At 39.5% G+C, this 22,728-nt stretch overlaps 1 protein-coding gene across 1 annotated transcript in view; it reads right to left on the bottom strand.

Annotated features, from left to right (window-relative positions):
- Window positions 1–21,438, bottom strand: part of CERS3 (ceramide synthase 3) — a 48,455-nt gene extending 27,017 nt beyond the window's left edge. Inside the window, exons 1-4 of the mRNA XM_075714137.1 lie at window positions 21,383–21,438; window positions 5,427–5,609; window positions 3,706–3,823; window positions 1,451–1,569 (exon numbers count right to left, since the gene is read on the bottom strand). Of these exons, the coding sequence (XP_075570252.1) occupies window positions 1,451–1,569; window positions 3,706–3,823; window positions 5,427–5,609; window positions 21,383–21,387 (425 nt within the window). The 5' untranslated portion in view covers window positions 21,388–21,438. The remainder of the gene's footprint in view (window positions 1–1,450; window positions 1,570–3,705; window positions 3,824–5,426; window positions 5,610–21,382) is intronic.
- Between the last annotated feature and the right edge of the window lie 1,290 nt (window positions 21,439–22,728).

Here is a 22,728-nt window from a genome sequence, read left to right as displayed (position 1 = left end):
GATCTGGCTCATCAGATTTTCCCTGTGATTCAGAAAAATGATCCTGGAGATTGCAGGCTTTCAAAAATTTCACAAGGTTCGTAACACTGCCTATTAGCGTGGAATAGCTCTGTTCTTTTGTTGCCTTGAGAATTATACCCAACTAAATTCACTGACAAAGAGCAGAGCAAGGTTCACAAAATTGCACAAGAGAAACCTGTTTGCTTCATTCTCACTCGAGCTGCCAAGCAAGTTTTCATTTCAGTCTGGCTGTATATTACTAGAGACATGCATCCATGGCAGATAGGTCTTATCAACAGTAGGAAATCTTATTGTCAGTTGTAAAACAAAGTTAACTGATCCACAAAACAACAGCAAAAATAAACCATGGATGTTTGCCGGGACAGTTGACTCAACTCAGGCTTCGGAGCGACACATCTATGTCTATCAGCTGGATTTATGCCCAACAGAAGACATCAAATCATTATCATATTGATTCACACTGAAAATAATCTTGATAAAGTACTCAACTTTGAGCTTTGTAGCTGTACTTTTAACCCTCATTCCTTAAGATAATCTACGCTAAAAGATGTTAAATATTATAATCATGTGAATTTTTGCCAGTGTAATTACACTAGTCAAAAGTCCAAATACACAGGACATTAGGAAAGTGTTTTACACCAGTACAGTTCATTTCAGCATCCAAAAGGGATGAGCTATGTAAGTAAAGCCATGCCCATTTTGGGATTTGCAGTTTGTATGAGATTTTGGATAACACTGGAATAGTTAAATAGTAAAATGTTTAGGTATGGGGAAATTCTTACACATTTATGAAAAATCATACTCTTGAATGCTCTTTCTGTTTTCAATCATATGCAGGAGGTTTCAAAACTTCTTACATATTCATTATTATCACTCAAAATTGCTCAATGGCCCACTCTCATCAGAGTATTTGAGCTCATCTTTTGCACCGTACCCCACGTTCAAGCTGTGACACCTATCACGTAGTTAGGATGCCATGATTCCTGCTCTTGAACTGACGTCTGTACACATAATAGCATCCCAAGATAGCGGTATGGATACATATATAAACAAGAGTGAGTAAGCATTTTGGTTCCCTGATGATTACTGGCAGACAGAAAAATATTTTCTTATTCTCTGCATGTTTTCACTAAGCACTATGTAGCAGGAGCTTACAAATAAGTCCATTATTCCACAGTGAAGAAAACTGTAAAATATCGTTGAGGTTTTTTTCAGGAGAAGCTGTTAGCCTAATCTTTTTAAGCCACACCATTTGGAGAAATGCTACTAGATCCTTTCAATTCGTTTGTGTATGCACAAACCAAAAGGCTAGTCAGACAGACCCAGCTTTCTGGAAACTAGTCCCCCCTGAAAAGGCACCTGAGGACCTCAATCTTTTTTTTTCAAAACAGTAAAATCCATAGTAATCAAAAGCATTGTCTTTTCTTACAAAGCTTCCTGGAATTTCCGAAGCACTGTTGGGATCTCAAGGTTTCGCCGTCTCCTAAACCACTTTTCCACCAAATGGACTGTACAGTTGCACTTTTTGGCAAGGCCTTGAATATCTGACTGTAAAAAAATGGAATAGTGTTAGCGACAAGATGTACTCCAATGTCATTTTCATTTATTTTGTAGTCCACAGATCAGCTTCCCACTGTTGTAAGGTTTTAATTTAAAAATATTACTAATATTAACTATCTGTGGAGGTTTACCTTGCAGGCTTCCTGGTTTAATTTTTAAGTGACACTCACAGAAATCCTGGATTTTTGAGACACTAATTTATATAAATAAAGCAGGCATGAAACATACAGATCCACAGACTGTGCCTTTCTGGTGGCTTCTGGCAGTTTCAAAGATGCAACTTCTACTGCTAAACAAGAGGCTGGGCTGGAGGGGAAAATGCCACATATCAACATGTATGGACATTGCATCTAATATCTTAACTAATCATAATTATTAGATTATATTTAAATGAACCTCACAGGTGAGACACAGGCATGGAATTAAGGTGACCTGAGCTCTGTTCTCAAATCCAATGTACTTCTGTGGTACAGGGCAAGTCAATCTTACTGAGCAAAATCCAGACTGCCTTTTGACACCTAAAAATAAATGAGGGCTAGAGCATTGCCTAGAAACGCATCTAGCCATTCAAGTGCAACAGTCGGGTGTCTCTGCTTTATGTGTGCTCCAGGTTCAATCCCTGCTTACTGCAGGGGGGTTGGGCTCGATGGTCTCTCAAGGTCCCTTCCAACCCAAAGCATCCTATGATTCTATGAAGGTGAAGTGGCCCTGCCATGCAGCCATCCCAGCACGTGCTAAGCACGAGGCAGTGCGACTCCTGCGTTTGCGGGTGCTCAGTGCCCCATGTGCAGCAGCCCGTAGGCCTCCTCCCTCTCCGCCATCCCGAAGTGCAGAAGGTGTGGGCTGACCTCCCCTGGGGCTGCTGCAGGAGCAGAGGTGGTGATCGACTCATCCCCGAGGAAGCTCTTTCCCCGCAAGGCTAGTATGCAAATAGTGGGTGGCAGCAGCGCTGCCTCCACCAAGGTTAGTCCAGTTCAGCTAGTCTCCTACCCCCAGAGAAAGCTCTGGTATGTGAGCAAAGGCAAACCTCAGCTGCTGGGGAGGGCAGGAGCACAAACAGCCTCTGTGTTCAGCCCATCCTGCTGGCTGGAGAGCTCTCTACTTGCCATGCAGGAATACAGACCTTGTTTTGACAGACAATGGAGCCTCATAGCCCTCAATTGCCAGCCAATTGCCTCTGCATGCATTCCCAGGCACGCTGGTCCCCAAGCTAGACACCTAAAGGAGGCAGCCTGAATCTTTCCCATGTACTGACAAGTATAAAAATGCTGTGCTTCCTTTCAGAGATTAATCGTCAAACCGTACTCGTGCAGAAGGAAGGTGTGAAACAGAGATCAGGATACTTGCCCAGATAAAGAAGAGCTCACATGTGAACACAAATGCCTCTATTCCTTATGATACCAGGCAAAAGACACAGTAAGAGAACAGCAGAGTTAGGGATAGAAAGCAAAGTTCCACATATCAATAACTATCAATATCCCTCATCACTAGAAAGCACATATTTCTTTTCAAAACAGTGTAGGAACGCTGCAATTTTTGGTATCTGTATGTAGGTAAGTGAACTTTTTGAGGCTGCATTCACAGCAACGTACCTGTTTCCCATCAACAATCAAGTTGCCTCATTTTTTGAGATGGTAAACATTGGCTATTATGTTTTTCTTGTTCAAATTTAAAAACAAACAGCGAGGTAATAGAAAGATTGCTTTTCTTTCTCACATAAGCCAGGATTAAGCATGCAGCAATATAATGGATCAAAAGGCTTCCATGCTAGCGTTCCAATATTATTGCTTGCAATAAATATGATACCACTTTCCAACAACAGATGTCAGCTGATGTTTTCTCCAGGCAGAATGAGTTAAAGATGGAACACTGATCTTCACTGGAAATAATATTAACAGTCTAACCTAGAACAGCATGCCAGAAAATTAAACATCTTAAACATATTTTCTGTTTTGGATGCCATATACCCTTGTCAGCAGAACAGCAACAAAAACCCAAATAAATTAAGTCATCTGTCAATCAGCTGGAACTCATCCCATGATGTCATTGCTGATAGCTGATTGAAACAGTACGACTTGGGATTTTCCAGAACCAAAACTAGTTTAAAAGAATGAGAATCCTTACTTGGGATGGATGTTTTGAGCACTCCCGGAAATAACTCTCTAAAACAGGATTAGGCTGTGGCTTCACACGTCTTACATTCTTTATACCTAAGGCTTTTGCTAGAGGTATAGCAACATATCTGAAAAGACATACCATGAAAAACTTTTAAAAAAAACCAACACAGTTACAAGACCTTAGCTATTCTCATGCCAGGATATGAAGAAAATAAATCTGAAGAAATTTAATCTGCTATAGGATATGACAGTGCACTGTGAGCGAAAGGAATCTTCCTCTAGCTAATCCTGAGAGAACCATAGCATATTAGCAGTTATGCATAAAAGCAGATCCAAGGACTCAAGTTTGTGGTCGTGAAATGTTATAAAACTAAAGGAAAGATCCTGATTTTTGTGTCCCTGTGTTTGTCAGAGGCATATTGGAGTTAAACAACAGTTAAGGGAGAGTGAAACAAGAACAGGTGCTCTCTCCATGTGAGCTGAAAGATTGCTACTGGGACACTTTCTCCTAGTGGCAGTCCCTTAGCATGTTGCTTCACCCAGCTCCCGCTGCCCAAGACACTGGATTTGGCTTGCGGCCTCTAGCTTGTGGCACACAGCAACTCCCCCAGAGGCCGAAGGCTTCTCTTTCTCTTCCATTTTCCAATACAAATTGCTGCAGAGCATGCCAAATGCTTCGCTCCTCTACTTGGGCAGGCTTTTCTGAGAAAGCCACCCTTCACTCCTGCTGATATCAGCAATTGATTCCTTATTACTCATAACAGCGGTCAGCTTTCCTCATTCATGGGCAGATTCACTGCAGGCCAGATGTGTGGGCTAATTATTCACACGAGTGATTCCAATAGCAGCGCAGTGAGACACAGTTGGGCAAGCATTTACTCAGGAGACACTGTGAATGGTTATAAACATATGATCCAAATTACTTTTGATCTCTAACATGAATGATCTTATCTGGTTCTGTTTCAAGTCTGTCCAGCTTATGACATTCCAAATTTCCTCATTCTATCCCGAAATAATTATAGAAACCTACTAATCACATTCTTTAGAGCAAAAAAAAGAAAGTCAAGCAAAAAATGCACAAATAAATAAGTCAAAGCCCTGCAAATCTTAATATATTTGTGCTTTCTTCTGTGGAGCCAACCTCTGCCTGACCCATAAGATTCCAGCTGCAGAAACAATCCATCTTTCAGTGCCAAAGTTGGGGGGGGAGGGGGGAGAATCAGTATTACTATATTACTAGATGTCCATAAAATGTTCACATGAAACTTTGAGATCCCTGCAGTCTTGCTACAGCTAGACAACTGGGATCCATCAGCATCACACAAATGTTCTGGTGGAGGATGACACAAAAGGAGAGGTTTGGTTTGGAGGACAAATACCTCTACCCTTCCACTGAAGGAGAAAAAGCAAAAGGAAACCCAAATGGTTTGGGATTAATTGTATCTCTAGCAAAAGGAGATAGTTAGAATTATCTAAACGCTGTTCTAGAAAAGCCAGATAGAAATATTTCCCTTCTAGATTGGACTACAGCCACACGTACTTAATAGTGAAAGTATTTCCCAATTTTTCACCTGTCATATTACGTGTACTAGATCTTTCTAGCAAACTACCAACTAATTCTCCTTTTTAAAAACTTAAGGACATTGATCTAAAGATATCTTATTTTTCAAAAATTTTTAGCATTAAAGAGGATTAATATTAGCATAAAATTGCATTTATGTTTCTTACCTTTCACTGAAGAATCGGATAATCAGCAATACAAAAGCATATGGTATTGTGGCATATAATTGATGTGGTTTTGGAAAGACAAGCCCATCACGGTCTACAAAATGTGCCCATGTGACGTTGACAGGCATCCAGATATTCTCCCACCAGAACCAGCTGTTGAGGGTCTTTAATATGTGCGCCATGCTAAGCAAATAAAAAGATAATTAAAAATTATTCCTAATGTGTTAAAAAGAAAACGCATGAAATAAAACATATTGAACCTTGTTGTGTAGAACAGTGGTTCCCAGCTGGTGGGACATTTCCTAAGATAAGGTACAAGCAAAGAGCAGATGAGGCTTGGGTCCCACAAGAACAAGCTGTCCTGGCCTGCATGGGTTGCACTGGTATTGCAGCTCCAACAGAGACATTCTACAGAGAAACTGTGGGCACTGTAGAGATACTCATGTGTCCCAGATGAAATCAAGAGCAAACAGACCTTGCCAGTGAAGTGTGTAATTGTGTCAGTTTTCTCAGAAAAAAAAAGAAAAAAGGAAAAAGAAAAAAAAAAATCCGTTACAGGAAGTTGAAACCCCCTTGGTTTAGAGCATGCAGGTGGGATTATAATCCAGCAGAAGATAAAATAATAGAGCTGAATTTGGAGCTGGTATAAACCAATGCAGAGCCTTTGAAATCTGCAGTGGGTGTTTAATCTGCTGTCTCATCTCAGTCATTCACACTAGACTGCTTAGTACCTGGTCAAATCTTTCACAATAATAATAATAATTTATAACCTATCATACCAATACGCAAATGAAACTAAAGAGAACTGATTTTCCCTAGGCTGTCTTCATAAATTAAATATAAGTGGGTGGAAGGGTGGAAAAGAAATGAAAAAGTCCAGGGGGTGACTCAGTTCCGCAATAATGAAGACATTTCACTGCTGAATTACTGCTGTTTAATATGCTAATGGCAATATACACCTTGATCCTGATTTTGCAAACACCTGAGCACAGGACCAAGTTTAAAATTACAGTGCACAGCAAGCTTTTTTTTTTTTCTTGAGATTTGCAAGAAATACTATGATTTAACTGTGACCAAATCCTATATCAGAACAAAATGTCTAAAATCATTTCTTGAAGGAAAAAAAAAAATTCACCTAAATAAAAACATTTCATTCTTGTAAAAGTCTCATTTTCACAGAATGGTTGGGGTTGGAAGGGACCTCTGGAGATCGTCTAGTCCAACCCCCCTGCTAAAGCAGGTTCTCCTACAGCAGGTCGCATGGGATCGCATCCAGGTGGGTTTTGAGTATCTCCAGAGAAGGAGACTCTACAACCTCTCTGGGCAGCCTGCTCCAGTGCTCTGTCACCCTCAGAATAAAGTTTTTCCTCATATTCAGATGGAACTTCCTGTGTTTCAGTTTGTGCCCGTTGCCCCTTATCCCGTCACTGGGCACCGGTGGAAAGAGTCTGGCTCCATCCTCCTGACACCTGCCCTTAAGATATTTGTAAGCGTTGGTAAGATCCCCTCCCAGTCTTCTCTTCTCCAGGCTAAACAGACCCAGCTCTCTCAGCCTTTCCTTGTAAGAGAGATGCTCCAGTCCCCTAATCACCTTCATAGCCCTCCCCTGGTCTCTCTCCAGTAGTTCCTTGTCTTTCTTGAACCGGGGAGCCCAGAAGTGGACACAGCACTCCAGATGTGGCCTCACCAGGGCAGAGTAGAGGGGGAGGATAACCTCCCCTCACCTGCTGGCCACGCTTTTCCTAATGCACCCCAGGATACCATTGGCCTTCTTGACTGCTTTTTTTCCAGCTTTGCATTCTACATTATATATTTCTAAATTTCTGTTATCCCTCATTTAGTTGTAAAGACTTAACAGTACAAGCATGTTATATATCCTATAAAAACACTCTAAAATTGAATAAAAATAGAAGTTGCTATAATGTTTTCCATAAGGCTGAAATAAGTAATCTTTCTATAATTTCTAGGACTAAGTTTAAATAACTTTTTCCATACTAAAGTTTCCTGTAAACCAGAAAAAAATATGCAGAAATAACCGATTTCATTGAACCATAGTTTCGATGAGGAAATAGTTGAGCTGGGAGAATTTCAACCAAGTCTCCTCATAGCATTAGAAATCCCATCGGAAGCTCTCGCAGCGATACCTTTATACAGGACCAAGTGATAAGATCAAACCATGCTGAGGACAGACCGTAGCTCAGGCCCTTTCATGTTACTCCGTATCTGAGCAAGGGCCACACAGCTTTAGTTTTGCCTGCAGCCGCACGTAGCTTCCACCCGTGCTGGGTCAGGACACCCAGCTTGGTGCACTCAAACCAGCTTTCCAGGTTCGGACACGGCTGGCTCCGAAGCCCACTTCAATCCACAGCTAATGAACAGCCCACGCGATCCACGCCGGGCTGTTTCCACTAAGCTGAAGCCTTGCAGCAGGTTTGTGAAACGGTGACTTGTATCCGTCAGAGCCGAGTTAACAGACACTGTGAATCAATTTACTGGCCGTGCACAGTAGTCAGTATTGAAATATTAATAACCCAGCTGTTTAATCTTTTTAAATGCCAAAAGGGGACAGTAAAAACCTACTGAATGAATTGTGTGTGTATAAGCAAATGCAAAAATAAAGGAGGGAGAAATCACAATTATTTCTGCACCAAGACTTTATATGCCAAGTTTCAGCCTAGAGCAATTTTTTACTGCTGAATTATAAACTCCTGGAAGTAGGGATTTATAATGGGGCTGCTAACAGACCCTTAACTACAGCTAGCAGGCGCCATGATAATGAAGCAGGGCTTTGAAACATGACATTTTAGGTCAGACAGAAAGGCTTGCAGAAGACCAGGGGAGAAACTCATTACACAGTTCTGCTTCCTAATATATCTGTATTTTTAAACTAGACTGTGCATTGCAAGCTATCACAAACTGTAACTGTAATAAAAATAGGCCCGTCTATTATAACACAGTGGAAAGAGCACTAACAATTGGACTATGGTGAGATGGGTTGTAATTGAATATGCACCCAGAACACTTAAAACCCTAGAAAAACACAGTAGTGCGTATTTTCATATTGGATTCTTGGGATTTCACTAATTCATGTTTTGCTTCCACACACAGATGCCTTACCGTGTGACTACCTTTTCGCGTCTTAAATTAGTTAATGCATCTCTATTTAACTGAGCTCATAAGCACATGCTTAATCTAAAATTTAAGGGAATTCTGGGATTTGGAGTCTGATCCAGAGTCCACAGATTTCAGTAGGAATCCTTCCTGACCAGAGTCATAGAAAGGTGGGTTCTCTGAAACTCTTTCTTCTATAATCCCCTGTATTTGTACCAGGATTTGCCTTGCACACGGGGGATTAGACCATCCCTGATGAACGTTGTCCAAGCAGTTCTTAGAAAACTGTTGATGAGATTCCATGTCTGTCTGCAGCCTGTTCTTATGTTTCATTACCCCTAAATTGGATGTTCACCCTACATCCAACCTAGGTTTTCACTGCAGCAAATCAGGCCATTCCCCAGGCAATCTTGGAGATTTCCATCTTCATAATAGCAGCTCTTTAAGTAGTTGGGCTGTTTTCCTGTCTCCCTTCAGCTTCAGCTCTCATCACGAGGTTCCTGGAGCACCTGGAAGGTGAGGAAGTCCTTCCAAACACACCTGGGCAGCAGTGACCTGAGCATTTTACAGTTTCTCTTTCTGCCCTCTTTGCTCTTAAATGGCTGACAGCTGTGGCTGTGTGATTAAGTAGTTTTGTCCCTCCTGAAATGTATAGGAACTCCATAAATACTATTTTGTTGCAGACATCATATACAAGCAAGGTTCTCTTCTCCTGTACTACAAACAAGCTATGGCCCTTTCAGCTTGCTGAGAAATATCTCATGAAACCCACATGTACTTTGTATGTTTTTCTGTATGAAAAGGAAGCTGACACCTGACAGAAGTCTCCATCCCAGGAAGGACCACTCAAGGCAAACTAACCAGGAATAACTCAGCACTAATTTTATTTATCATCTCCTTCTCCACAAATACATACTTGCTACTTCCTAGAAACTTTGATTAAAATTAGTATTCGAACTAAATTACACTTTTAAAGAAGATGAACCCATCTATTATCCCATCCCCTCTGCCAGAAAGGTTCTTTCAGTGCTCCCACAGCATCACCGATACAAATAATCTAGTTCTATGGTTTACTCACCACATCTACAGCAACCACTGTCCCAAAAGCTAATCCTCATTATCAGCTTTCTCCACATGATGACTTGCCCGCTTCATTCTAAATTATTTACTTTGAATCCTTTTGACCCTAAACAATGCCTGTGTAAATCATGAAAGAAGAGGCCAGAGGATGGAGAAAAGGAGACCAATAGAAAGCACACAGGTCATTTGTCTCCAGCAAGCTTTGTCTGTTAGGAAAACCATAGCTGCCATTTGCTAATCTCTCCTCCTTCCGATTACCAGCTGCCTGGGACAATTGTGGCAGAGTGACTTCTCAGAACCCTTAATCCCACATCTGCATCAATTCACGAGGCAGACATCAAATGAGGCAGAGAGAGCAAACTCTGCTTTCGGACCACATCAGGTTAAAGGCATATTGCCAGCGCCACAGGAGAGAAAATTTTGCTGTTACTGTTTGCATGCTACTTTTTATGGGGAAAAAAAGGTTTTGCCCCCCCAAGGGCTATTGTTCTGGCATATTACATGTAGACCAACCTCAAGCACTTGCATATATTTTAAATGATGTTGTCTATACTGTTTAGTTTTGGTTTTAACCCAAAGGTTTTTGGCAGCTTGTTAAATCCGAACAGGTTAGGAAGGCCAGTAACCCTCTGGCCATACAGTATTACACCGAGAACAGCTCTTCCAAGTGCCCACAGTGTGAGTGGGAAAGGGAAGGCATCCACCACAGGTCCTCTTGTGGAATGGACTAATAAATAGGTAGAAGTCTTTCAGCTGTCCCTTCTGCCACCCACGGGCTACGAGCAGTGATGGTGAAGTAGACTGGCATTTCCTCATATAGCGCCCGAAATCTGGGTGGGAAACGGCAGAACCAGTTTCTTATCACTTGGTGAGCGGAATGTGTTTTGCAACAGGCTCACTTTATGCTGCCGAGAAATTTTCGCCCCTGAGAAGCGCTATGACTGCAGTCCTCGGGACCTGTGTTTGTTTCTCTTGTACGTCAGCGTAAAACTAGAGGACACGTACTTTTGTCGGGAGCTGGTTACCACACAAAGGCAGGTGTTCCAGTGTAACCACAAGTGGTGGCAACCAGTTCCAGTGCTGGGATCAAGCTGTAGATGCTGGATTTCAAAGGCAGCTGATCTTTTTAGTTTGCATAAACTGTCACAAGTTGCTATTCTCCCCCTCACACACACTGCTTCCAAAGAATGGGCAGCATATGCAAAGGCCCAGCTCGTCCTCATCTGGGACCAGCTCTAACAAGAAACTTGAAAGCCTACCCAGCCTGAACCTCCTGTTGCTAAGTGCTGAGCTCAGAGCTTTTTTTTCCCTTACTGTTCATAACAGCATGAAGCAAGCAGCAAGATGTGTGGAGTGAGAAATGACAACAGCTGAGTGACCCGTATTCTGCCCAACCCAAGGTGAAAAGACCCTTGCTTCTTCCCAGATTCCTACCCATACACCAGCACCACCAATATTATTTTCACTGACAAAACTGAAATTGTTGCTTTTGCTCTAGAAAGGCCTAAAAGTCAGCCTAACAACAAAACAAAGATATTTCAGAAAACCGGAAAGTTCCCCTGCATTTTAGAAATTAAATACTCCAAGTAAAGAAATCTAATCACCTCCTTGCTAAGGAAAGATCTCCTCTGTAGCCTAATCTAGTTATAAATGGGCTAGTGCAAAGCAGGAAAATCAGGAATGATTACTTCAGGAACTGCATCCTTTATAATTAAAGGAAAGCCTACACAGTTGGGAAGTACCAATGTGAAGTTTCTTTCAAAGCCCTGTTCCTTGGATCCTTGATATATTAAATTAAAAAAAACAGTTGTATTTTTAATGCCATTAAGCAAAAAAGGGTAAATTTTGGTTTGACAAAAGCTACATTTTGAAAAACAAATTCAGGAGCTGCTTTGAAGTGGAATTTCTGGCTGCTGCAGTCTGGGAAATGAATAAAAAGAAACAGAGCCAAAGCTTTGATTGTGTTCTCTGCACAAAAGCTCTTGCTTGCAAAAGCTGCATTTCCAAACCCAGAACTAAGAGAAGGCGATATCCAGGCTTGAAGGATGTGTTAGGAGGATTTCATATCCTTATTTACTGAATAAACTAGAAAACCCAATGGATCACTAGCACAAACATGCAAGTGAAAGAAGCCTTAATTTCTCTAAGCGTCTTATTAGCCTGTCTATTCAATATGACTCCAGAGGTGTAACAGGGAAAAAATGGAATCAGCAAAGAGCAAGAATAACACAATTCTCCTATGGTAGAACTGGTAAAGCTGGTGCAGTGACTGTTGGGAAAAAAAAATCAAGTCTCCCAGATATCAAAAGAGATAGCAAAGCTGTTCCACGCTGTTAATCATCAACATTAAACCAAAGTGGTTTAAAAGAGTAAATAAAGATCAGATCCACCATATCACAGGTTTTGGTTTTGCTTAAGACTAAGCAATATATGCAACAGTTAACACACAAGTTTCAGCAGCAGATTTGTGTTCTGCTAAAAATAGACAGCACATTGTTTAAAGAATCCCAACTGCAATCACCACCATGAAACAGGTGAAAAAACATGGGACCTACGCTTTGTTGCTAAGTTATGCAACCTTTTTCCTACTGAGGATAGCAGAAGCACTGAGAGATATGGGTTTTTGGTTTGGTTTTTTTTTTTTTAAATTCCCAATACTACAGAAAAGTGAGTTTTAATAAAATCCAAAAACCCCCACACGTACAAACCCTAACTTGTTAATGGTTTAGTATTCGTGCAAGTGTTGACAGTTGATACTGTGCCATACAGCCTTTCAAATGTACAACAGCTGCTTTATACATCTTCTGGACATACTTGCAACTTGCAAGTTTGAGAAATCACAGGATGTGACACCAGATTAGCTTCTCCACCGATAATTTTTTATGCTAAAAAATTATTAGTCCCTAAGGCAGTAAGAGCAACCCTGACCTCCACTGTTTCCTTCCATGCAAAACCATTCATTCAGGCATCAGTTGTTAGTTGTAAGTATCTGCCAGTTGGAGACACTGCTTGTTCCTGCTCCTTGGCACTGCTTTTTCCAAATGATCGAGCAGTGTTTTGTGCCTAATTGGCATAAAGAGTTTGAACTACAATTTGTGGAGGAGATAACTGAACGAAGGGTATTGGGCTGATGCTACCATCTCTTTGCATCTTGTCTTTTCTCATCTTGTTAGTCCAAATGTGAAAACACGATTCCAGTTAAATTCCGCACAACCTGAGCCACAGCGTGAATGACATCTTACCAAGCCTACACACACAGCCAGTGGCAGCACAGAATAAAAGAGCTGTCGGACTTAGAGGTTCTTATGATGAAACACTGAAATACTCCATACACATAAAACAGCCAAATTAAGATTGCTATGAGACCTTTAACTTCAAATATACTCCCTAGCTTGTACAAATCTCAACTGTAAAACTGTTTAAGTGCCTAGTTATAGGGCAATTAGTGTATTTTACTTCTTTTACTATTCTATCACATTACCTTGTAACTTGGTTACTATATTGTAGCAGGCTAAAATAGCACTTTGAATAAATCTCAATTAAGGTGGCAAGTGAGTTTATATTTTTTCCCTGTTCTCTGGGGCAGGGGGAGGCAGGGGGAAGGGAAGAGAACCAGACCAATCTGAAATAATTCATTTTCTGGGTGAAAGTTACCATACTCTTTCTACTTAAAGGTAAATCATTTTTGAGCAGCTAAAATGGTTTTAGCTGATCGCAGGCAGCTGAGGAAAGTGAAATACAATTCTCACACTGTACAGTTACAGTGCAAATTATGTCTGCTTTTAAGCTTTAAAAATCCATAACATTCATAGAGTTGGATAAAGATCTATGAAATAACTCAAGTATCTGCAATAGTTTTGAGGCAAAAAAAATAGTTCTTTGGAAAAAAAGAAAAAGCCCTATCCAAACTACAGGTTCTTAATAGATGCTTAATTCATAAAAAGTTTGAACAGACCTAGAGGGACAACACCAGCTGCTTCAAGAACTTGTTAGTAACACTTGTCAGAATGTAAGGAAAAAAAAGCTTTAAGTATGACACTTTTCTTCAAATTGTTGCTATTGGGGAAAGATGCAAAAATGATTATTTTTTGTAGCTTACCAAAATTTTATTTGAAATAAAAACCTGAAGTCTAACTTAAGATGCTAAGTTATATAATGGAGACTTTACCAGAGCTGTGAGCCTTCTCGGTCACTTATTTAAGATAAGGATTAAGGGCAGAGAAGAATAGAGCAGCATACAGGTACTCAGTGGCCAGGACAAGCGCATTGCTAGGTACAACAGAACCACAAAACATGTGAAGACAGCAGAATAGTGAGGAACTAGAGAAAAGAGCTGAGGGTGCAGAGGCAAAGCTTGTTGGCTTCTCCGCCTGTACAGTGGATGACTCAAGGTTTTAAATTAGCCCTTGGGAGGTAGGGAAAGGGACAGGGCTGGTGCATTTGTGCTCTGGGAAAGTGTCCTGTTTGCAACTTCCTGAAACAGGGTCTTCAGCTATCATGCACGCATAGTGGCTCAAGCTGTACATTGACTTTAATGATCTCTACGCCACCCTGAACCAGCAATTAAAGCAAGTCTGTTGTGCTCCACTGTTCTCAGTCCTCCTCCTGTTGGTTATCCCCTCCTTTGCAGTTTAACCTGCCCAGACGTTCTCCACCCACAAAGCCAACTAGAGGAGGAGCCGGAACGTAACTGGTATTTCATTATTTCAGCCACTCTTTAGCATCCTTTTCACGTCCTGACAAATGCAAGGGAGAGATCTTCAGCTACATCGTGTGTACTGGCATAACCTCCTCATCAACAGTGGCACCCCGGCTGAAGATTCGACCCAAGCTAGGAAGCTAGCTAAAAATAGGTGTACATTACAAAATGTAAGAGGAAAAACGAACGGGGGTCCTCCATCTGAATGTTACAGCATTACTATGAAAGAACCCTTTCTGGCAGGTTGTTTAAATGTGTTATTTATAGCACTAGCTTCTTCAGATCTGCAACAGGTAAGTCTTACAAGAAATTCAGTTTAACAGAGGTTTTTTTACAGAGCATTTTTTTCCTTAGCATTTTAGAGAACAAAATTAGAACTAGCTTTTTCAAGCAACTTAAATTCAAGTTTTTTTTAATGCAATCACATTTACATCATTAGCTAGCATTATTTTCCTGTTAATAAATTTTCCTCCCTTCCAGTTCAGAAAGAAGCGCTCTTACAAGCACTAAATAGAATAACAATACAAGAAGTAGAAAAGCAAAACTACTACTGTAACATGTACTACTTTTCTCTAAAATAAAAAGCAGTTCTTGTAGGTTGGAATGATTAGTGTCAACATATAAAATCTCATTAACACCTATTCCACTCTTTATCCAAAGACTATCATAAGAGTTACTCTAATTTTCCCTTATAAAACAGACAACGTTAGAGACCAGCACATGCTAACGATTCAGACCATAATCCGATGGGGGCAGGGGGGAAACAAAAAAACCACAGAACAGAAAAAAAGGAGCGAAAAAGAAATTCCTACCTTTATGATGTTGCAGTCAAAGAGAGCATAAGCACATTAGCAGGGAAGAGGCATTACACTCACTACTTTGTCAAAGGTAAACACGCCCTATCTACAGAACTCTTTCAAATTCTTCAGAGACCCACCCAGCAAAGCTGCACTTCAAGATTTCTGACTGAAGGCAATCCTGATGTCATATGTATCTACTCAGTGAAACTCACAGGTAGTAATGCTGAGTGCCTTCCCTTGCACTTGTTTCAACATAGTAGATGAAGAAATGTTTGAAGTCACATGGTATTTTGTTGCATGACGAGAATTCGTCTCGACTTATATTGCTCTATACGTGCACGGGAGGATGCTGCGCCTGCTGATCGTGCAGAAAAGGAAACCCCAAATGCATCACTTCACACTGACGTTTTTAGATGCATTATTAGATGAAGTATGGGTTTTCCAATAAAGTAAGAGAAAGGTTTCTGCTCCTGTTGACCAGCCTCAGGAATACTTCCACCCTCAATCAACTAGATGTTTTCCAGAAAGTGTTCCAGTTCCCCTGAAGATATAAAGTGGAATTTTTGAAATTCCTAAAGCAGAAGGAAACATACACTCAGTGTATGTTTGGTTAGAGATATCATACAAACATGTAAGCTTTACTTAACCTTATGTGATTTTTTTTAATTTTTTTTTTTTTTTCTTAAATTCCATGACTAAGGAATAAGGCTGAAAGTCATTCCTCACCAGTTCTCCCCAGTTTCAAATAATAAGTAACAGCATTCAGAAGTGTTGGCATTACTTAGCGTTCTGGTGGGCAGGACACCTTAATGTCGTTCGAAAGGAAGGAAAGAACCTCACTGACAAGCCAGGAGCGGGGAACCTCTTATTAGCCTCCTCTTCCTGCTTGCAGTCAGCAAACAGCAACCCACGAAATAGGAACAGGCATGTCAAAGTTGAATCAAAGTTTCACCTTGCCCAGCATACCGTCTCTGAAGGAAGCTAACAGCAGATGGCTACAGAAGAGTACAAGAACAGAATAAACACAAAATAGTAACTGATGATACCCCCAGCCTTCAGTAGTTTGGGGCTCAGGCTTCTTAAACCACAGATGGTGTCTATGTAAGTAACACTGGAGAGGTTTCCCCCCTCCAGCCTTAATTTCCACAACTCCTTTTGAGTATATTGAAACTTTCATCATGATCCATAAGACTGCAATAAAAGATGTGACCCAGGCAATATTTGGATCCTGTTCATTCATTTCCCTCCAGAGAAAAGACTGGGTTTGTTCCTATAGGGTTTTTTTTTTCTTTTCTATTTTCTTTTTTTTTTTTTCCTCCTTTTTGAGGTATTCTATTTTGCAGCTATTGCAAGTCTTCAGTCCTTCCATAAAACTGGGAGCGGTATTCAATAAACTGATGCACCAGAGAAATATTAAACATGAAAGATGATTTCAGAAAGGTAGTATTATGGCTTTGCTGTTGCTTTAAATTATCTCCATACTTTCCCACATCTGAACCACTAGTATGAACCAAGGAGAACATTTAGGAACCCTCTGCCAATTAGGAAAGCCTAGAGCAAGCTGATTCATATATCACTTGGCTAATACTGTGCCAGTAATGTAATAGGTAATTGGCAGAAACGCCTCTTTCTTATGCCTCAATCCACAATTTCTTCACTGTTACACTAAATTGCAAAACCCACGTTTGACTGGAGCAAATGTGGGGCTGTTACAAATGATAACATGGGAAAAAAAAACGTTTTTACATACTTTTTGAGGAGCATTTGTTAGGTAGCACTCACCACCTACGTAGGACTCTGTTACAAGATTAAAGCTATTGCATGGTAAATAACAAGGTAACCATACCCTCTTGATCAAAGCTGCCCACTGACCTTTCAATTATCACTGCACTTCCATAGTACTTATCCTTCAGGTATCTTAAATTTGAATGCTGCAAAAAAGAAAATACCCCCCCCCCCCCACCTTAGTCTGTACATCTCACTATGGGGGGGCTGGGGTGCAATCTAAGTGTTACTACTCCTTACCTGCAGCATAACACCTACTCAATCAGACAACAATTAAATATAATTAGATAATGGAGGCATGTATTTGACCCAAATAATTACGTCACATATCACTGCAAATTATGTGTAAGTTTTCAGTGAAAAAAAAAATATTAGAACAAAACAAGAAAAATTCACTTCTTTCCGTTTTCCAGCCAAATACATGTACTAAATTACAGTGAACCCACATATTGGATGTGAGCTTTCACCTGAGCTTCTAAGCAGTTACTTAAGAAAGACTATAGCATTAGTTAACTTTCACAGTAGAGAAAACCCCCTCGGCAAATCTTTGAGACTGTATTAAATATTAAACTTCTAGAATCAGAGCTGCTGTGTATGATGGCACCTGCAGGGGGAAGAAGCGAAGAAAAAAAATACAGAAAAACAAAACCTAAGGGTTTCTTTTGTTTTCCTTTATATAAAAAAAAATTAAAATTCATCTGGGGAGCCCACAGATGAATGTTCTAAATATATTGCCTATTAGTACCTAGCCATTTTTGCTAGCTGATTATCTCAATGGCAGACAGTTAATCAAATCTCAGTCATATACATACTCATAGAAAAAGTAGGAATCAATTTGATCTAATAATAATAATTTGGACGCTGAATTCTCTTTTCACCACCAGTGAAACCCATCTGCTTGCCATCTGGCATTCCTTCAAGATTAAGGTAAAAAAACTTGATACTTCTATACTTTCTGCTACCTCCAGAATCAACAAATATCTGAAAATGAATCATTCCAAGTCACATGTTCAAGGACACCAATATCATAACTCAATCTTGCAAGCTATAGTTTAAAAGCTAAGCTCCTCTTCTTCACATGAATTCATATCTTCTCCTAATACACCAACCTTCCCCTACATAAAAGGTATGAAGAAGTCCATTTACAATCTCTCGAAAAGCTTTCTCCTCAAGACCTTTCTTATTAGGAAATATGACCTGGTTCATAATCTATACAGGGTTTTAAGTAAGGAGAGGTTCATGTCTAATTAATTAATAATGCCATCTGCCATAATTGAAGACTAGATACCTGATTTTGAACAGAGCAAGCATTAAGGCAATAAATACTTATCGTACATGAATGCCATTGAAGGATGACATCAGGAACACAGACAATTTGAACACCCAGGCTGAAATCTTCAAAACACTTAAATCTTTTAAAATTATTGTTTCAGAACTTGGTTCCTGTGAATTTTAATAAGAATTAGAAAACTCAATACTTTGAGAATCTGGGCCTTAAGAAGGAAGATGACAATTGGATAAAAAGGGGATGTCAGTAGTAATACTGGGAGGATAAAGACAGTGGAGAGAAGTGAAGGAACACTAACACACTCTACTGCTGACCCAAGCTGCCATCACGTCGCTAAAATGCGGAGAACAGGATTATTAGTAGGCTTCAAATAGGCCTTAGGAAAAAGGCTCCAGGAAAAGATATTGGCATGACCTGGGGACTCCTTTCTAACCAACTTCTCTCGCGCACTTAACAATTGAAGGATATAAATACCACAATTATGCTATGTCTTTCAAGTTGTTACAAACTCTTGGCTGTATTTCATTTAAATACTGAACATATACATCGTATCAATAAGCCTCCAGGACAGCAATTAAGAATGCTCTCATACCCAGAGGCACAGAGATGTGTGATTTAGTGAAGAATTCATCTGGTTACAGTTTGGTCAGCATTCTTTATGCAAAATCCTAGTCTGTTTTGTCTTTAAATTATCCTTGGTAAGAAGATTTTTTTTTCCTTTCCCCTTGATTTAGCATCACCTTGCCCATACTTGTCAAATTCACCTTTCTAATAATCAGAAACACTACAGCAATTGAAATATAACTGGGTGTATATATATGTATATAAGGTAATTTCACTAAGTATGTTCTAATACATTTGAAAAAGTAGATTTAACAAGAAGAGTAACTTTGCTTACTTATGTTTATAGTAAGCAGTGTATTATATAGTACGCAGTGTATTAAAATTTGCATGCTACTCACAAAATCTTACCAAGAACAACTGTAAGGATTGACTTCCATAGTTCACCCTTTCCACTCCAAATACAGCACTGCTAATTTGCTCAAATAATACTTCTGTGTGCTATTACTATCTTAAGATGCAGGAGACTAATACACAAAATCTTCTGGCTTCAACACTTGAGATTTAACAATTGGTCCAACCAATTCATTCAGAGAGTTTTTTAATTCATTTCCAACAGTTCAAATAATATAGGATTAAAAGAAAAGATGCCTTGTTGATCCTTGGAGCTGGAAGCACTGGTTTAACAGCCACATGAAAATAAACCTCGACAATTTGTAACACTTGCACATAAGACAACACTGCAAATGTTGTTTGATTACATTACTAGAAACTCTTACAGCATCAACCTTCATCCATCCACAGAGAACAACAGTGCAAGATATGAGCATTTGCTTGGTGAAACTGAAAGGCAATCCCTTTGATACTTCACAGCCAGCAATTCCCCCCCTCTGCATCAGCCCATAATTGAAAAGTACAGAAAACACTGGCATCACACTGGTCAGTGTTTTTAGCTTAGGTGAAGAAACACTCCTTTAGAGGGACTGACATTCTGCTGAAGATGACCAAGTACTAGATTCTCCCTTGAAGAGATAAAATTCAACCAATTTTTTTTTTTTTTTAAATTAGTTACATTTTCTGCGTAACGGACCTTTGCCTAATTCTCACAGGAGCTGTAGGGGTGTCAGCAGAAAGAGAACACCATTTCATACATGATTTTCTTGAAGAATATAAATACTATCAAGGAAACCAAGTACTGGAGGTTAAGTTTCCAGAAAGCATTAACTTCCGTTTCAGTTAAATCCTTACATGAAATTGCTATAAAAGGTCTGTAGTAACAAAGTTACTCTCAGAGCTGACAAACTCAGAAAGATTCCATTTGAAGATAAAGCTAGCAAGCAAAGGATGAATGTTGTGAATGTAGAAATAAGCACATGGGATTTTGTCATTTGACAACAAATCTTTTTTACTGAATTGGTACATGCTGTTTTGCAAATTAGGCTTCAAAGTCTTACCCATTGTTTTCTATGTAGCTACTACTTCCTTCAAAGTAGCCATGGACATTTGGAAGATCTTTGAAGCTCTACAGAAAATCTTTCAGGTTTCAAGTCTCTGGCACCAGGATGAGATGGAACAGATTCTTGAACTACGATTAGTAACTAGAACTCCTGACATAGTTTCAGGATATGTACATACAAACCTTCCCTACAACCTTTTAAGGAAGCCAACATTCAGCAGTGCAATTACTTTTGAGGTTGTGTGTGCTACTTTTTTGAACATTTCACAAGTCTTTCAAATCTTCCCCCCGCGGAAGGATGCTGCTGACTGACAAAACTCAAGTTTTGCAGCTCAGGGAAGTAGCAACCAGGAATAAGGATATCGTAATTCTCCATGCAAGCTTTTTACCACAAAGCATATTGTTGTATTCCTCCTTTCTTGCTATATGCAAACCAGCAGCAAGCCAGTTTATCGATTAAAAAAGTGTTTCTGACAGCTATCAGCAATAAACTCATTTGCACAACACTTAAAAAGACAATGATTTGGAAAAGCTTAAATCCCTGAGATGTTTCTCAACCAAGTCCAGGTCCATGCCTGCTCCTGAGCTACTGCTAGTAAAAGACTGCCTATCATCCCATTCCGACACATACAGTTGGCTTCTAACAAGATTTCAGAGTGAACCAGGTAGCCTAGAAAAGTCATACAAAATACAACAAGAATTTACAAATTCATTTGGACATCTCTTTAAGGGAAAATACACAGAACTAAAATTGTAACAACCGCAGTATTTTCACTCCTAGTGACACTGAAAGGCTGTGATAAATACTTGGTACTGACTTCAGACACCATCCCAGATCAACTTTGGAAGAAGTACTAACAATGCTTACCCTGCAGTGATAAACCAGGGAACAACCAAGGCTCCTTATTCCCAGCTTTACAAGAATATCTAAGTATAGAAATTCTCAAGGTTGGTTTTTATTCTTGTATTACAGGATTAAAACTCGTATTACAAGTCTTAAAACTAGAATGGAAAGCAGTCATAAAAATATTGGAGGAAATCCAGTTTGAAGAACCACAAACGTGGAACTGCCTGGATTCAGCTGTAATTGCAATCAAGCTCTACAAATATTCAAGTTCAAAAATATTCTTTTTAAAAAGCACATCCTGTAAGCAACTTCTAGTGCTAACTGCTTACCTCATTAAAGCATAATTTATTCTATTGATGTTGAAGGTAAACTCCTCAAAACAACTGCACAGACATAAATGGAGACTGTGGACATTTCAGGGTAAGTCCTCAGATAGAAAACTGTCTCCAGACAGGTCACCTGATTTGTTCTGTGTCTTGCTTTGACATAACACAAGAAAAGTTGGTAGATATCAACATCCAAAGGTAAGGTACATCAACCTCCTAGTAATAACTGACCTACTTCCTAAGTTCTAATTTAACATTGGTAATAGGTTCTGCAGCCGAGTTAATTTGCTCTAGCAAATGAAATAACAGCTCTGCCTAAAAATTTTAGATAGTAAAAACTCAAACAAAAAAAAAAAACCAACAAACCCCAAACCCAAAAAAACAAAACACAAACCCCAACAATCCCACCTTATATACTCACCAATGGATTAAAATACAAATTCTTTTGCAAGGTGTTTTCTTTGTGCTATACTTTTTGAATATAGCCATAGAACTACGAGCTACCTTCACTGCTCACACTCACTTTGTGTGCAATAAAAAAAAAAAAGTTGAATCACATCAGTTTTACTTCATCTCAGGTCCTACAGTTCATAAAAGGTAAAATTTCAACACATTAAGGTATCTAGTTGCCAGATACAAACCACATTTACCTATTTTTACCACTAAAACATTCTGAGAATTAAAACAATGGCTTTGAGAAGTGAAACATGTGGGAATGATCACTACTAATAACTAACTGGGCACACAATCAACTTCATGACTGTAAGAATTAAATACAGTTGGATTTGCTGCATTCAAAAATCAAAAGTTGTGGCTCCTATGCTTCTTGCTAAATTCTACACGCTGTTCTGAGATATCTAAACATTTACTTCAAAAAAAGTTTTTATAGTTGTAGTAATCACTGACAAACAAGATGACTGGCACTTAACAAAACCAACAAACAAGACAACTAGCACTTAAAAAAACCAAAATTGTCTCCCCATTCTACCTTTCCCACCCTGCTTATCTTATCAGTGTCTGAGAAATACTGTTGTAATTTAGATATTTTCAACTGGCAAAATACAGACCAAGAAATGCTGAACAATACTACGTTGAGTGAAAACAATGAAATTACTCAGTTAAAATAAACTAGTCAGCAAAGGCTAGATTAGAAAAGAAGTGAGCATAGTGGAAAGGATTTCACTGAGATGAAAGTACCTACCTGCATTTAAAACTGTGGTCTTGAGAAACTCTTGCTCAACTGCCTTGCCAAAGGCACTTCCCTTGTTTGAACTGAAAAGTTCCCAAGTTGTCTAGAGTTGCATCTTTGAACATGCCCAGAGGCACTTTAGTCCTGACAGAAACGAGCC

Source organism: Pelecanus crispus, chromosome 7, assembly GCF_030463565.1.
Source record: "Pelecanus crispus isolate bPelCri1 chromosome 7, bPelCri1.pri, whole genome shotgun sequence".
Classification (NCBI taxonomy): domain Eukaryota; kingdom Metazoa; phylum Chordata; class Aves; order Pelecaniformes; family Pelecanidae; genus Pelecanus; species Pelecanus crispus.
Note: the sequence above shows the minus strand (reverse complement) of the source record. Positions and strands in the feature narration are given on the sequence as shown.